General features: G+C 36.1%; 1 protein-coding gene across 5 annotated transcripts in view; it reads right to left on the bottom strand.

Annotated features, from left to right (window-relative positions):
• KIF1B (kinesin family member 1B) overlaps positions 1–17,577 on the bottom strand; it is a 148,132-nt gene that overhangs the window by 90,829 nt on the left and 39,726 nt on the right. For all 5 annotated transcript variants that reach the window (XM_079938471.1, XM_079938472.1, XM_079938474.1 and 2 more), the window contains exons 5-10: positions 15,663–15,728; positions 11,954–12,132; positions 11,261–11,372; positions 7,843–7,920; positions 6,932–6,997; positions 2,066–2,141 (exon numbers count right to left, since the gene is read on the bottom strand). In XM_079938471.1, coding sequence (XP_079794597.1) covers positions 2,066–2,141; positions 6,932–6,997; positions 7,843–7,920; positions 11,261–11,372; positions 11,954–12,132; positions 15,663–15,728 — 577 coding nt within the window. The remainder of the gene's footprint in view (positions 1–2,065; positions 2,142–6,931; positions 6,998–7,842; positions 7,921–11,260; positions 11,373–11,953; positions 12,133–15,662; positions 15,729–17,577) is intronic.

The raw sequence follows: 17,577 nt of genomic DNA, 5'->3' as shown, positions 1-17,577 counted from the left end.
TGCTGGAATGCACAGGACGTCTCCTACAAAAGGCCACTTCTCCAAGGTCAGGACACATAACCAACCTACCAGATACACAAATAAAAACAGCAAACTAGGCAAAATGAGGCAACAGAGAAATATGTTCAAAACAAAGGAACAAGATAAAACCCCAGAACAACTAAGTGGAAACAGGCAATCTACCCAATAGAAAGTTCAAGGTAATGATTGTAAAGATGTTCAAAGAACTCGGGAGAAGACTGAATCAACAGAGTGAGAAGTCAGAAGTTTTTAACAAGAGTTAGAAAATATAAAGAAGAACCAGAAAAAGATGAAGAATAAGATAACTGAAATGACAAATACACTAGAAGGAATCAACAGATAAGATGATACAGAGGAATGGATCGGTGAGCTGGAAGATGGAATAGTGGAAATTACTAAAGCTGAACAGAAAAACGAATAAAAAGAAATGAGGACACTTTAAGAGACCTCTGGTACAACATCAAGTATACTAACATGACACGACAGGGGCTGCACGAGGAAAAGAGGGAGAGAACATATTTGAAGATATTAATAGATGAAAACTTCCCTAACCTGGGAAAGGAAAAAGACACCCAGGTCCAGGAAGCACAGAGAGTCTCAAACAGGATTAACTCAGAGAGGACCACTCCAAGACACATTATAATTAAAATGGCAAAAATTAAAGATAAAGAGAGAATGTTAAAAGCAGCAAGGGAAAAGCAACAAGTTACTACAAGGGAATTCCCATAAGGCTATCAGCTGACTTTTCAGCAGAAACTCTCCAGAATAGAGTGGCATGATACATTTTAAATGATGAAAAGGAAAAACCTGTAACCAATAATACTCTACCTGGCAAGGCTTTCATTCAGATTTGACGGAGGTATCAAAAGTTTTACAGATAAGCAAAAGCTAAAGGAGTTCAGCACCACCAAACCAGTTTTACAAGAAATGTTAAAGGGACTTCTCTAAGTAAAAAAGAAAAGGCCACAACTAAAAAACATGAAAACTACAAAAGGAAAAATCTCATTGGTAAAGCCAAATATACAGTAAAGGTAGTAAAGCCATGTATAAAGCAAGTAGGAAGGTTAACAGATAAAAGCAGTAAAATCATCTATATCCTCAATAAGTAATTAAGGGATACACAAACTAAGTGATGTAAAATATGATGCCAAAACATTAAACGTGAGGCTGGTGGGGGAGGGTGTGGGGGAGGGTGCGGTAAAAAGGCTGAGTTGTTAAAATGCATGAACTGAAGAGATCAGTAATTTACAATAATCCATATATACAGATTGCTATGTACAGTGTGGGAAATACAGTCAATAACTACAATAATATCTCTGTATGATAACATATCATAACTAGACTTGTGTGATGATCAGTTTGAAATGTATAGAAATACCAAATCACATTGTGTAATAGGAACTAACATAGTGCTGTAGGTCAACTATACTTCAAAAACAAATAAACAAACAAACTCACAGAAAAAGAGATCAGATTTGTGGTTACCAGAGGCAGGGGGTAGGGCAGAGGGGAAATTAGATGAAGGTGGTCCAAAGGTAGTACAAACTTCCAGTTATAAGATAAATAAGTACTAGGAATGTAATGTACAACATGATAAATATAATTAACACTGCACTATGTTATAAATGAAAGTTAAGAGAGTAAATCCTAAGAGTTCTCATCACAAGAAAAATTTTTTTCTATCTCTTTAATTTGTTTAATCTATATGAGATGATGGATGTTCACTAAACTTACTGTGATAATCATTCCATGATGTATGTAAGTCAAATCATTATGCTGTATGCCTTAAACTTATACAGTGCTGTATGTCAATTATATCTCAATAAAACCAGTAGGAAAAAAAAAACCAAAAAATTAAATTAAATTAAATTAAGGTGAGCAAATCCAACCAGCTTGAATCAAGAGAAAAACGAAAAAAGGAAAGAGCACTTAAGTTAGTAATAGAGATTTTTCTTCTCAAAAAACAGACATACACGACAATTAACCACAAAACATAATCAGTAAACAGCTTTAAAAAGATCCACACACTGGTGGATCAACATACCTAGATTTTCTCGAAGGAGCCAAGTAAGTACAGAATCTCTGTACGGAATAAAATCAGTTTTCTTCTTCTTCTTACTCTATTAAACAGAAAGAAATGGCCTTAGCTTCTCTTAGCGTTGTTAGAGAGGAATAATTCACACAAAAGGCAAACCAGTCTAAAATTCCCAAGTAAATTAAATTACAGTAGGATGTCATCACTGTTGAAATTTAACACTCACAGCTTCAGTTCTTCACAATACCCAAAGCTCATCCAATAAATAATTTTTTTATATTTTATTTTTAAAAATTTACAACATACACAGCAGTTTGGAGAGTAGCATAATGAGCTACCACATATCCATCATGCAGCTCCAACCATTATCAATTTTTTGCCAATCACTTTTCAATTATCACTCAAACACTTTTCTACATTTTTTCTTCCTGAATCGTTTTGGAGGAAACTGCAGACCCCATGCCCTTTTATCCCTAAACACTTCAGCAGATAAGGACATTCTCTTACACAGTCACAGTTCAAGGACCAAATTCAGGAAATTTAACACCAGTACAATACTATTATCTACCCTGTCTCGTGTAGGGCTCTAAAGCAAATCCAACATTCTACCTAATATGCTTCAGGTACATATCTCTAACAGAGAAGGACTTTATAAAAAAGAAAAAGTAACTATAAGACCATTCTCACACTTAGCAAAATTAACAGTAATTCCTTAATATCATCTAATACCCAATCCTCAAATAATAATTTTTACTTTTGCAGAGGGTCAAGAATGAATCCTGTGTGTTCCAGGTTGGATGTGTAGGAACAACTCATTTAGTTAATGAATTTATTTGGCCAACCACCAAATCAGCAAGTGGGATATTGCATATCTAGTAACTCTTGTATATTAATACACATTTGGTTTCTTTAAAAGGAAATTATGTTCAAAATAAATCCAACCATTAGAATTCGTACTCAAAGTGAAAAGGTCTAAGAAAGTGATGTAATTTGCTAATCTGGAGATTTAAAAAGACTGCAAGATAAAGTTTCTATATTTATCAAGAGTTTACTTGTTCGCTGTACACCTGAAACTAATATAACACTGTAAATCAACTATACTCCAATAAAAATTTTAAAAAAAAATAGTTTACTTGTACTGCTCTCTCCATGTCCCTTCTCATTATCACAGGATAAAGCAAAAAGCACCAACGCGAAGCCAGTGCTGAAATGGAGGAAATTACATCCTCTGAAAGTAAAAAACAATGCAAATGCTTTGTGTATAATAGCTACTCCAATATCTGCTGGCTGACTACTATGTCCTGACAGTTTAAGAAGCTACTAAGGGGACCTAGCGGGATGGGAAAGGGAGGGTAGGAGGGAGACGCAAGAGGGAGGGGATATGGGGATATATGTATACATACAGCTGATTCACTTTGTTATACAGCAGAAACTAACACAATTCTGTAAAGCAATTATACTCCAGTAAAGACGTTAAAAAAACAAAGAAGCTACTAAGGGGAAAGCCAGAGTTCACTGATCAACATTTCCCCAGTAATAGGCAGTTTTATAATCCATTCCTGGTATAATCTGAGGTTACATTAAACTAAGGATGATCTACTTCGTGCTAAAGCATGGGTACTCAGAAAAATAGTACTAAGTAGCTGACTCTGGTTTGTTGAGGAGGAAAGGAAGTAGGCAAGTTGGCACTTGAATTCCATCTCATCATATATGTCCCCTACATCTCATCCCACTCCACCCACAGACATACGTTCCACCAATTACAAAGTCATTTTCCACAGCAGGTGCTATTTCTAAATTACACAGACCTTTAGCGAGAATTAACCATCTCAGTCATTCACAGCCGAGTGTGACTTTCATTCCACTATAAAATTCTTGGGGCCTGAAACCTCAGTTTATCCTTTCCGTTCCCCACTGCACCTAACGCTCCACTTTGCCTGTGCTTAGTACTGAAAATGCTGCAAGATTTAAAGTATGCCAGTTACAGTGACTGCCAACAGTACTGTAAAAATAAGCAGTGTCAGATTCTAAAATGTTCTATTTTCACTTCTGTCAATTAGACTAAATTAAGAAGTAGTTAAATGAAGAAGCATAAATAGAACTTCAATCTTTTCCACTTGAAAATACCGCAGAATTTTAGCCATTTCTTCTCTATTTGCTCTCATACAAATTAATCTCCTGTTCTCACATCCATAATGTTTTCAAAATAAGTTTTTTCAGTATTTACATAAAAAGCTTTACTTAGATCATTAACCTCTCTAAAAAGAACTACTACTAAGTATGGATGGTAATAATCCTGTTTCTCCCCTCAGCGGAAATAATAATACATCTTAATTCACCAAAATTCATGCCTGTTACATAAAAACTAAAATTTATTTCTGATCTATTACAGTTTATGACACAGATACAAAGTACTAAACTGGGCTTTATAAAACTGATTATAAAAAAATCATTTGCGGGCTTCCCTGGTGGCGCAGTGGTTGAGAGTCCGCCTGCCGATGCAGGGGATGCAGGTTCGTGCCCAGGTCCGGGAAGATCCCACATGCCGCGGAGCGGCTAGGCCCGTGAGCCATGGCCTCTGAGCCTGCGCGTCCGGAGCCTGTGTTCCACAACGGGAGAGGCCACAACAGTGAGAGGCCCGCGTACCGCAAAAAAAAAAAAATCATTTGCAAAATTTTGTGGCATAGAGCAGTGTGGGAAATACATAGAAAACTAGGACTCTTCTTCTGGTTGATATGGGTGTGAACAGATAAGCAAATGGACAAGTTAGAATAATCACTAAATTTTAAGTCTTCACTGTTCTGGAACCCAGATTAGATATGTGAAGAATATCCACACATGTATAATATCAAATAAGAGAGAGATGTCTTAATCTAAGGCAGCTTTACAAAAATAAAAAACAGAAAACAGGGGCTTCTGGTGGCACAGAGGTTACGAATCCGCCTGCCAATGCAGGGGACACGGGTTCGAGCCCTGGCCAGGGAGGATCCCACATGCCGCGGAGCACCTAAGCCCGTGCACCACAACTACTGAGCCTGCACTCTAGAGCCCACGAGTCACAACTACTTAAGCCCATGCGCCTAGAGCCCGTGCTCTGCAACAAGAGAAGCCACTGCAATGAGAAGCCCACGCACTGCAATGAAGAGTAGCCCCCGCTCGCCGCAGCTAGAGAAAGCCCGCGTGAAGCAATGAAGACCCAATGCAGCCAAAAAAAAAAATAAAACTAAAAAGAAAAAACAGAAAAAGAGCATTATGTTTTATTAATATTTTTGTAGAAGTAGAGAATACACAAATCTATACATTTAAAAATATTTCAATGTAACATCCCTGATGTTACTCTTGTGATTCAGAACAAACTGTTAAAGTGCTCTATTATTTATGCTAAAGAGTAGTAATAAATTTTAGAATATCTGTGTAGAATTTAAGGAAAAGAAAAATCTATTGTATCTGGATTAATAAGGATGCAAATAATGTGTTTTGTAGATACAGTTAGAAATTTAACTTGATTCTAGAGCCTTCACTTTACGTATAATCAAACGTAGAAAAAATTTTTTTAATGATTAAATAATCCATGACTTTCCACGGTAGGAAACAAGATAATACAAAGAGGTTTAAAAAATATATACCAATAATTTCAAGAAGCCAGCTGGTTTTTTTTTTGTTTGTTTTTTTTTTTTGCGGTACATGGGTCTCTCACTGTTGTGGCCTCTCCCATTGCGGAACACAGGCTCCGGATGTGCAGGCTCAGCAGCCATGGCTCACGGGCCTAGCCGCTCCGTGGCATGTGGGATCTTCCCGGACTGGGGCATGAACCCGTGTCCCCTGCATCGGCAGGCGGACTCTCAACCACTGCGCCGCCAGGGAAGCCCCCCAGCTATGTTTTAGAATGGTACCCATAAGAAATTTCTTTGATTGCTCTTTAAGAGGTTTATAGGCGACTTCTTCAAGTGACAATCTTATAGATCGCTAGGAGAAGCACCATAAGATAACACAATATAGAAGCATCCTCAAATTTCTCTCTTGTTCCCTTATTCATTCTCCAAAGCACATCATGTTCCCTAAATTAATTTTGGTGTGTAGTCTCATGATTCATCGTCACCCTAAACAGTAATTCTAAATTCCAGAGCTAGAAAATAAATAACAAAAAGTTTTTTGAAGGTCCCATTCCTACTTAGGCCTCCATATATCCTGCTGAGGATTTAAAATCATCACAACTGATTATACAGCTAGTTCGTTTCTACCAAGCCCCACCATACCTTGCTGGTGCAATTATCCTACAGATGAAAGCATTTAAAAGAGAATGAAAACACAGGATAAGCCTCCAAATAGAAAATATTTTGTTTAAATTTTAAGTCACAAATTGAATATGACTCCTCAGAGACAAGCAAGAAAACACTTAACAGCTTTAGTGTTCCATAGCTAAGGAATAAGCAAAAATAACACTATTTTAAAAAGTATATTATTGGCCCACAAATCAACAGCATTCACCAAGGCCAATTGCTCAAAATATTCTAAAATGTACAGTATCCTATCTAGAAAAGATCATATAGAAAAGAATATGTAATAAATGCTATACTTGGTTTTTATGAGAGATATAAAATAAGGCTCAAATAGTCAAACCTTAGGTCTTTGCAAAGACCTAGTTTTAATTCTAGCCTTTACAGATCTACATTTACTTTCATTCTCCTTAATCACTTTTATTTTCAGTACAAAGTCAAAGTGTGTTATACCCAGTATCTTATCTGAAAAGCTTTAAAAGGAGAAAGGCAAGATTATATAAAAGGACCAAGAGAACATCCTTCATAAGCCACCATAAAATATCGTCAAGTACATGTGTTGAACAAATTTTCTCATGCAATGAAGTATAACACTTACCACCTCTGCCAAGGCTGAAATGACTTTACCCAGAGTTGTAAGAGACTTATTAATATTTGCTCCTTCCTGAAATCAACACCAAACATAAAAGAATTATGATAATTTCTACTATTGCCACATCATATATAACACATAAAATACAATTAACCATATGCTAGCATTATTTGTTTATTTATGACCACAAGTTCTAAAAACCTCCTTTAACCCTCAATCTTTACTCCTCTCCACTTGTTGACATGCCAGGACCACATGCCTAACTCATAGACCTGAAGTATCGTCAAGATGTCCATGCTCCAAAAACTTACAGATGTAGCCTTCTTCCGACAACTCAATGACATGAGTTTATCTCTAGAAAACATATCTCTAGAAAACTCCATGCTTGTTCTCACATCTAGATCTTGTGTATTCTTTTCCCATTACTGTCCCTTACTTCCATCTAACCAAATTCTGACTGTTCCTCAAGATACAATTCAATTTTCACCTTGACCATGAAGTCCACCTTAACTATTATCATGTAACATCTTTGCATTGAAGTTACAGATCAGAAGACAGAAAATTTTTTCTGTAAAATGTTTTGTGGGCCATGTGGTCTCTGCTGCAACTTCTCAACCCTATCACTATAGCACGAAAGCAGCCACAGACAATACACAAATAGATGTAGCTGTGTCCCAATCAAATTTTATTTACAAAAACAGGCAGTGGGCTGGATTTGGCCTACTGGCCATAGTTTGCTGACCTGTGTTATAGAATCTTTTTTTTTTGGCCGCGCTGCACAGCTTACGGGACCTTAATTCCCCGACCAGGAATTGAACCCGTGCCCTCAGCAGTGAAAGTGAGGAGTCCTAACCACTGGACCACCAGGGAATTCCCAAAGAACATTTATTGACTAGGCTATTTGGTAAGATAAATACCTTTAATCGAGTCCCTTTGGCACCAGTTGAATCAGCTCGTTCACTTCCCGCTAGATCCACCAAGCTGATTTTACTGACCTGGTAAAGAACAATAACACTGGGGCAATTAAAAAATAAGCAAGGTAGAAGTAGAAAACATTTAGAGGCAAGAACTTAAAAGATTAAGTCATAGAGAACACTAAAAATATTAATTAGACCTCATACGTGGCATAAGAAGACAAACATACGGTAGTCAATTTAAAGAGCATGCAGGGGCTTCCCTGGTGGCACAGTGATTGAGAGTCTGCCTGCCGATGCAGGGGACACGGGTTCGTGCCCCGGTCCGGGAGGGTCCCACATGCCGCGGAGCGGCTGGGCCCGTGAGCCATGGCCGCTGAGCCTGTGCGTCCGGAGCCCGTGCTCCGCAACGGGAGAGGCCACAACAGTGAGAGGCCTGCGTACCGCAAAAAAATAAAAAATAAAAAAAATAAGGAGCATGCAAAAAAATTTCATGTCAATTATCTTGGTTTAAAAGAAGTAATTTTAGGATAAACACATTTTAAAATGATATGTCATAAAAATGTAAAAAACTCATTAACCCATTAAATGGCATATTAAAAATGAAGCTTCTAACAACTGGAACTCTCACACACTGCTGATGGGAATGTACAATTTTACAATCACTTTTGAAAGCAGTTTGGCAGATTCTTAAGAAACTAAATGTACACCTACCGTAAGACTCAACCATCCTACTCCTAGGTATCTTTTGTTGTTGTTTTTTATTCTTTTTTTTTTTAATTCTTTTTTTTTTGGCCACACCGTGTGGCATACAGGATCTTAGTTCGCCGACCAGGGATTGAACCCGCACCCCCTGCAGTAGAAGCGTGGATTCTTAACCACTGGACCACCAGGGAAGTCCCCTACTCCTAGGCATTTACCAAGAGAAACAAAAAACAAGTATGCACACAAAGACCTGTATACAAATGTTCATGGCATCTTCATCTGTAATGACCAAAAACTGTTCATTTAAATGACCATCAATAGATGAGGTAATGCGCAAACTGTGATCTATCTATACAATGGAATACTGATCAGCAATGAAAATGAGTGAACTATGGATACACACAACAATACAGATGAATCTCTAGATCATTATGCTAAGCTGAAAGAAGCTGGCAGAAAATAGTACATACTATATGATTCTATTTATACAAAATTCTGGAGCGTGTTAACTAATCTATAGTGACAGAAATCAAATCAGGGATTGCCTGAGGATGAGAGTGGAAGAGATTACGAAGGGGCATAAGGCAACTTTTGGGAGTAATAGAAATTTTCATTATCTGAATTGTGGTACTGGTTTTACAGGTGTACAGGTAGTCCCCCCTTATCCACCGTTTCACTTTCCACAGTTTCAGTTACCTATGGTCAACGGCAGTCAGAAAATATTAAATGGAAAATTCCAGAAATGAACAATTCACAGGTTTTAAATTGTGTGTCATTCTAAGCAGCATGATAAAATCTCGCTCTATCCCAGTCCATGCCTGAGATGTGATCATCCCTTTGTCCAGCATATCCCAGTCCTTAGTCACTTAGTAGCTGGCTCAGTTACCAGACCAATTGTTGTATCACAGTGCTGGTGTTCAAGTGACCCTTATTTTACTTAATAATGGCCCCAAAGTGCAAGAGTAGTAATGCTGGTAATTCGGATATGCCAAAGAGAAGCCGTGAAGTGCTTCCTTTAAGTGTATGCTGAGGTTGCTCGTATCTACGGTAACAATGAATCTTCTATTCATGAAGTTGTGAAGAGGGAAAAAGAAATTCATGCTAGTTTTGCTGCTGCACTTCAGGCTGCAAAAGTTATGGCCACAGTGTGTGATAACTGCTTAGTTAAGATGGAAAAGGCACTAAATTTTTACAATAAGATATTCTGAGAGTGAGAGAGACTACATTCACATATCAATATCACAGTATATTATTGTAATTGTTCTACTTTATTATTGTCATTAATCTCTTACTGTGCCTAATTTATAAATTAAACTTTATCCTAAATATAAATGTATGGGAAAAAAACAGTATATATAAGGTTTTGATACTATCTGCAGTTTCAGGCATTCACTGCAGGTCTTGGAATGTTATCTCCGGCAGATAAAGGGTGGGACTACAGATATATCTGATCCAATTTTATACTCTAAATATGTGTTGTTTGTTGCACTTCAATAACACCTCAATAAAGTTGTTTAAAAAAATTTTTTAAAGCTTCAGGAAAGTTTACAGAAAAGTATCCAAATCAGATTATCAAGGAAGCTATGGTTATGGGTTAATGTCATTATTTTTGTAGATTTAACATCAGGGAAGAAAAGAAAAAATTCTTTCACATAGCATGTTCCTTGGTGCCATTCAGACAAATACTGACTACTAAATGACATTAATATAGAACCTCTGGCTAGGCAGTGTCAAGTTATTTGATCACCTATATGAAGAGTGTATTTTGAAAAATAATCTTCAGCTAAAATGAACAAACAAGTCACCAACTAAAAGCTGATTTTAGTTTTTAGTGATATCAGCATCACAAAGTACTCAGTTTATAAGGTAAGATCTTTTATAACAGCCAGGACAATAAATCTAACTTCAGATTTAAAAATCCAGCTGCGTGCTACTTGGGAATGTAGGCAGAGTAGAAATCAACGTAAGTCTATTATTAATAGTAATAACAATAAAATTAACATTTATTGAGTGGCTACTCTGTGCCAGGCACTAGTAGATGCACTTACCCTATATTAATATTTACTCCTCTTCACCAATCCTATGAGGTTAGAGAAACTGAGGCACAAAGACTAACTTGCCCAACATAACACTGCAGAAAAATGGCAGAGCTAAGATCTAAAGCAAGCAGTTTAATCCCGAAGTCTACCAAATTTAACCAACCACTGTAGAAAATGAGAAACTAACAAGCACAGGTATTTGACGAACATCAGAAATGCTGTGCAGTTATTTTTTTCCCAAGAATAAAATACATATTGTCTGCTTAACTGTTTGCTTAAACAGTTTAATTCCACAGTAACATTATCAGAGCTCAAAAAACTAAAATACACATACCAGAGAAGTTAACAAGGTAATTAAGAGATTCTAGTCAAGAAGAAAAGGAAGGATCTTCTTCCCCACAGAACTGCTTAACTCTATTGCATAGAGCAGTTTTTGAGACTCAAAAGTCTTGGATTGTTTTTTCTTAACCTTATTTTATATCTTGCAATTTCACTCAAGAACCCATGCTCAAAACTGGTTTAGAGTGGAATAAAAATGACTAGTGGAAAGTATAAAATACCCTTCATTAAGTAAAAGGGCAACTTTCTTCCCTTCCACAAAATCAGAAGGTAGCAGGAGGGACTTCTGAAAATCCCCATTCCACACAACTAAAGCCCAGACACTGAAGTTCTCCTACCTTCTCAGTGGAGAGGTTGGTTTCAGTATCATGTTTCTTCTGGGTGAAAACAATGGTAAACACAGCATGGGAACGGCTACTTGTTTCATTCATGTTGGTAGCTGCCACTGTCCTAAAAAAACATAAATGTGACCACATGACAATGGAATCCTTAGATGAATGTTAAAATGACAATAGCCTTCAAATTATAAGCATAATAATCACAAGCGACAGCTTTAAACTTATTCAGATTACAAGATTGTCACTTACACAAAATCGCTCTCAATATACCTTATCTGTGAACTTATCAAGTTACCTGCCAACTCCAAAGGCACCCCATCAGAATCATTCTTCATACTCCAGCTATACCTTTAGAAACCACCAAGGCATTTGATTTTTATTCTTTATTAGGTGCTCAGTTATTCTGGAATCAATTACTACCATAGGCATGTGATAACCAACATTTTACCACAACTTGATGAAAACCTAATAGTAAAACTTAAAGTTCTAACGTGTTTCAGCAGTGCATTGTTTGGATGAGAAGGATACCAAATATGTTGAGGACCCTGCTTCTCTAGCATAGCCAAAGGATCAGAGGACTCCACAGTGAAAGCAACTTTCATAGTTATAAATGTGGTCTCAAATCCTTAACCAGGAACAAAAGGCCTCAAAATATACCAAAGACCTCAGTCATCAGTCTATTTCCTACCATACCTGGCTTTGTTCCCAGCATCCATGAGGTCAGCAATGTCTGTGTAGGAAGTTACTGCCAACTTTGACAGATCCTCCACATATGGGCCAAGAAGTGGATGTTCACGCACACGCAAGTTACCCTTGTTTTTTGGATTCAGCAAGTCTCGTACTCTTTCACAGTAAATTTCCATGTAGCTCACCTAGGAACATATTATTAAAGTGATTTAGAGGACTTGGAAAAAGTTAAAAAGATTTTAAAATCTTTTTATCTTTTCACCTTTTATTAAAAGCTCTACAATTAGAGATCAGTAACCTTTACAATATGAAATAACAATTCCAGTCCCTTTTATTCTATTACCAGTAACATAGATACAACTGAGTAGGTTAGAACCAGCCTTCTGACTTTCTCAGGAAAGAAAAGGGGGTAAACAGGCTCTCTCAGCACACAATAGCTGCTACTTGTCTTAGGCAGAAAAAATATCATTTTTAGTAGTAACTTATCAGTTATTAGTGTTTTGGGTTTTTTTAATGCATGCTGTTGTCAATAATTGGGGATTACAATGAGGTTACTCCAAAAGCTTGGAAACAAGATTTCTATTAGTGTTAAAACCAAGGAACAACATCAATATTCCAGAGCAGGTTAGACAAAAGAGATCTGCGACTCATACTTTAAGTCTGGCCACATTGTGACCAAACATATATCTGTCAGAAGGGGTAAGCGTTGGTTAGTGTGGAACCTGATTGTTTGGGAGGACCTATCCAAGTCCCCTGGGGAAAGGGGAAGCCACAGACAGTACACTTCAGGAATTCTTGTCCCATCAGCAAGAACATTCCTATCATGGAAAGGGATGTATTAGACTATCATTTCTTCATCTGAAGCAACTGAACATTTAATTTGTCTAATCAACTCCTCTCCAATTCCATACTCACCAAAAAAAACAACAGGGTTCCAATAGAGGTCTGCCCACAGGAGGATAATATACCAGTCTTGCTAATGTGAGTGTTCTGGTCAGGGTAATATTTATTCCTCATGGGAAAGTAACAAACCAACATGGTGGTTTCCTAACATCAGTCAGATGAGCTTCACTCAAGAGTCTGGCTTTGAAGGATCTACAAGATCAGACCTCTAAGCAACCAAGGCTCTGAAGTGGGAAAAATTCACCACAGTAAGCCTCATCACAATGCTTCCCTAGGAATAAAACACTTCTGTGTCACTGCGTTGTTCAAGCATACAATGTAACTCCTGCATTCTTCAAGTTTAAATTTCTAGAGAAACATTTTCAGAATATCTGAAATAAACCTATCTCCATTCCATTCTCTTTCAGTCTGCTCTGACTATATTTATACTGTATTTTAAAATCAGTTTTTAAAATACTGAAAACCCTCAAAAGATAATTGATCTATTACAAGAATAAAACAACAGGACAACAAATATTCTTTCTTAAAGCAGGTTATCCTACATGAGAAATTGAAATGGCAACTTTAATCATTCTCGTGTACTTAAAACTTGTACATACAATCCTGAATCCCAGGAAGATACTATATTTTCTTGGAAAACTTGCTGTCCCTTTTCACACAGGCATGGTACTAAGAGGACCCAAATAACCTGAGTAAGGTTGATGTGCTCTGTTACTTATTCTCTAATATGCAAATCCATCTAAAGACATCACTACTTCTGAACCAACCATCATAGACCCCACTTGGCAAATTCAATTCCCTGAGCACCATCAGCTTCTAGGCACTTTATAGGCACTTGGCATACATCAGTAAATAAGGATCCCTGCCCTAATGAGCTAATGATTCTAAAAGGGATACTGAAAATAAAAAACAAACATAAAAAATAAGTAAAATATTATAAAGTAGGGTAGAAGTGATGAATACTATAAAAAAAAAAAAAAGAACAGAGCAAGAGAGGTCAGGAGTGCTGGGGTAGAGGGCAAGTTGCAAAATTAAATAAGGTGGTCATGGCAAGCCTCATTGAGAGGGTATGATTTGAGCAAAAGACTTGGAGGTGAAAACTTAGTCAAAAAGATACTGGGACTTCCCTGGTGGCAAAGACTCTGAAATCCCAATGCAGGGGGCCCGGGTTCAATCCCTGGTCAGGGAACAAGATCCCACACGCATGCCACAGTTAAGGAGCCTGCTTGCTGAAACTAAGGAGTCTGCCTGTCACAACTAAGACCCGGCGCAACTAAATAAATAAATATTAAAAAGAAAAAAAAAAAAAAAAAAGACATCCAGGAAAGAAAATTTCAGGCCAAAAGAAATGTAAATGAAAAGGCACTGAGGTAGGAATGTTCCTGGTGTATTCCAGAAACAGCAAAAAAAAAAAAAGAAGGCCAGTGTGGCTGCAGCAGAGTAAATAAGGGAGAGAGGCAGGAGAGGAGGTAGAGGTCCCACCAATGTGAAGAACAACAAAGTTGTTGTTCACATTGGGATTAGGGATACACTGTGCACTCCAAATAAGCCTGTGAACTCTGAATAATATGAAAGAAAATGGCAGCTTCTTTTATTACCTATAAGCTCAAAAACTTCAATCACATTGTCACTCTCCCTATCCTTTGAATTTATTTAAAATTTATGATATTTTAATAAGAATGATTAATAAAGATCTACTGATTTTCATTTGCTATACATTTAATATTCAAAAAAGAATAGTTATAGGATGAGACAAGCTATTCAGAGAATTCATTTTAACAAAACATATTTTTAGAGCAGCACATTCCCCTTTTGGTACATCATAGTTACCAGGCAGAATTCTTTGAGATTTATACAACACTTTAAAGGTAAAGAAAAAACCCAAAGCAGCTAAGTGGATCAACTAAGAATTGCATAAGACCTATAGAAAGTCACAACATATACATTTTTAAAAATCTAGAAGTCACTTAAAAAACAGACTGATTTCTCAAAACAACAAGCTCATGTTAACAGAATGTTTTAATAACTTCAGCTACTATGAAACTGAATACCAAAAATGGGGATGTGTAAAACAACAGCTTCATAAAGCACTTGTACAAAAAAGTGGAAATGTTTATCAAATAAACTAACATATATAAATGTAATTCTACAGACCTCTTCTCAAAGGAACTAGGGTATATACACTGAATGGAGAATAACTTTCCAAGATTGTAAACAATTACAAAGGGGAGAAGAGGAGAAGAGATTTGATTACATATATTTTAAAAACTTATGCCTGTCAAAAGTCATTATTAATAATATTAAAGGGGGAAGAGTTCATGCAAATGAATAACAAAAACATTGCAATCCCAAAATATAAACAGGCATATACATAATTTACAAGATGTTCAATCACACTGCTAATCAAAGAAATTCTAATTTTAAAAGTGAGAAAATTTCCCTTATTAAATTGGCAAAGATTAAAAAATAAAATTACTAAACGATGACGAGGACACAGTGGGTGCTTACACCCTCCTGATGGAACAGAAAATTGGTATAGCCTTTCAAAAGGCCATTTGGCAATTCAAATGTACCATCTGACAACCAACATACATAAGAAGGAAATAACTGAAAATAAAGCCACAAACTTATGAACAAGGATTTAATTACAACATTCTTCATTATAACCAAAACTTAGAAATAGCCTCAAAGTACAGAATTGGGGCAATGGTTAAGTGATCTATAGCTCAGTCATAATTAGGAACCATTGAAAAGTAGCATTTGAGGGAATGGAGCACAGAGGACTCTGTTTTTAATCCACAGTTTTACGCACCTCTACAGAGTAAGACATTTCTTCGTTACAGTTGTCATTGATTTTCTCAAATAGTTCTTCACATAACTGTAGAAACAGAATGAGAGGCACGAAGAGCATAAATCAGAAGTACTACATTACCCATGCGTGCTAAAGGGATTAGCGAGATCCCCTTTCTCTTTTTTTCTCTAAATATTAATGGCATCAACATCAAAGGTAAATGCTTTGAATGAAATAAAAGGAAAGTTTTTAATACATTCTTCTCATCTAATCCCTATTGTCCCTCAACAGTATCACCTCAATAATGTTTCCTTAGAAAGAAAGCCACATATAGGGGAAGAGAAGGGATTATGTCTCTTCTATTGTTATGTCATTGATTTTACTTCATGTGAATTCAACTCTTCATATTATACTAGAATTAACTGTGACTCAACTATCAGTATTATAATTGTAGGAGTAAAACTACTATTAAACTGTATTTTGCACACTTATTTATCATGACATAAATTGTATTATATGTTCTGTTACTATATACATTGTAAATTCATACATATATGCATAGAGAGAATATACACTATTTGAAAAGAGTAATAAATAAAGGTATTTTTGAGAATAATTTTGACTCTATAAATTTTTCCCCTTTACCTCTGCCTTAAGATTCCAATCCCTTTTATGAGAGGTTGTTCCATTACACAGTGACATTTCTAACAGAAAACAATTTTTCTAGATCAGGAAAATTATAAAATTTCACTCTCCCTATCCTTTGAATTTATTTAAAATATGTGATGTTTTGAATAAGAATAATTAAGAAAAATCCACTGAATTTTCGTTTGCTATATATTTAGTATTAAGGCAATCAATATACATTTGAAAAATGAACTATATGTTCATGAATCTCTAGAAGTCTAAATAGAATTTAAGATGGATTTTAAGTAGCAGTTTCTAAAACATAAGTCTTCTTAAAAATTCATGCTTTGACATTAAAACAAAATATTCAAAAATTCTACCAGAAAAGAGATACATATGTAACTATACAAGAATTCCAATAACAAATAAATTAAAGGAAATAGAATGACTATTTAATATTACTTGCTATATCTACATACAATTATTTTATTGTCAAAGAAGTTAATACATAGTAGTAAAAGCAAAGACTTAGACCTGTGCTTGGCACATTATGAGTGCTACATTTAATGTTTCCTCTAATTAGTATTATAATTATTACCATTACTATACACAAAGAAGGACAATTCCCAAATATATGTCTTAATACAGACATTACCTTTTACGTTTTAAAAAAAAAATAGGGACTTCCCTGGTGCTCCAGGGGGTGAGACTCCGTGCTCCCAATGCAGGGGGCCTGGGTTCAATCCCTGATTGGGGAACTAGATACGCATGCATTACGCAAATAAGAAGTCCGCGTACTGCAGCTAAAGATCCTTGCGTGCCGCAACTAAGACCTGGCACAGCCAAAATTTTAAAAAATATATTTGAGTGTGTGTGTGTGTGTGTGTGTGCGTGCATGCTAGTATGTTCATTTTTTCTGAAAATGTCCTAATCTTTATTAATAATAAGCATTTCAATTATATAGCTGAATTTAAAATTATAATCCAATAATCCATTCAAAAAAGTAGATATTGCTCCCTTATATATTTTATTTTCAGAATACAGCAATGGCCACACTAGGCCTATAGTAAAAGAACACTTTAAAATTAATCCCAAATATCATTAATAAAAGCAAACCATGTTCCTGTTACTAGCAAAAGAAGTTCTTCTTAAATGTACCTGTGTCATGACTTTTCTCCATTCCCAAACAATACAGAATCAAAAGACTAACTGCTCTTAAAAAAGAAAAAAACCTCAGACTGTTCAAGCTTTAAGTGATAGAATTAATTTAACAAGATAAAAGGAAAGGCAATCAAATAAGGCAATCAAA

Source organism: Stenella coeruleoalba (genome assembly GCF_951394435.1).
Source record: "Stenella coeruleoalba genome assembly, chromosome: 1".
In the NCBI taxonomy this organism is placed as follows: Eukaryota; Metazoa; Chordata; class Mammalia; order Artiodactyla; family Delphinidae; genus Stenella; species Stenella coeruleoalba.
The sequence above is the reverse complement of the archived record's forward strand: the minus strand, read 5'-3'. Positions and strand labels throughout refer to the sequence as shown.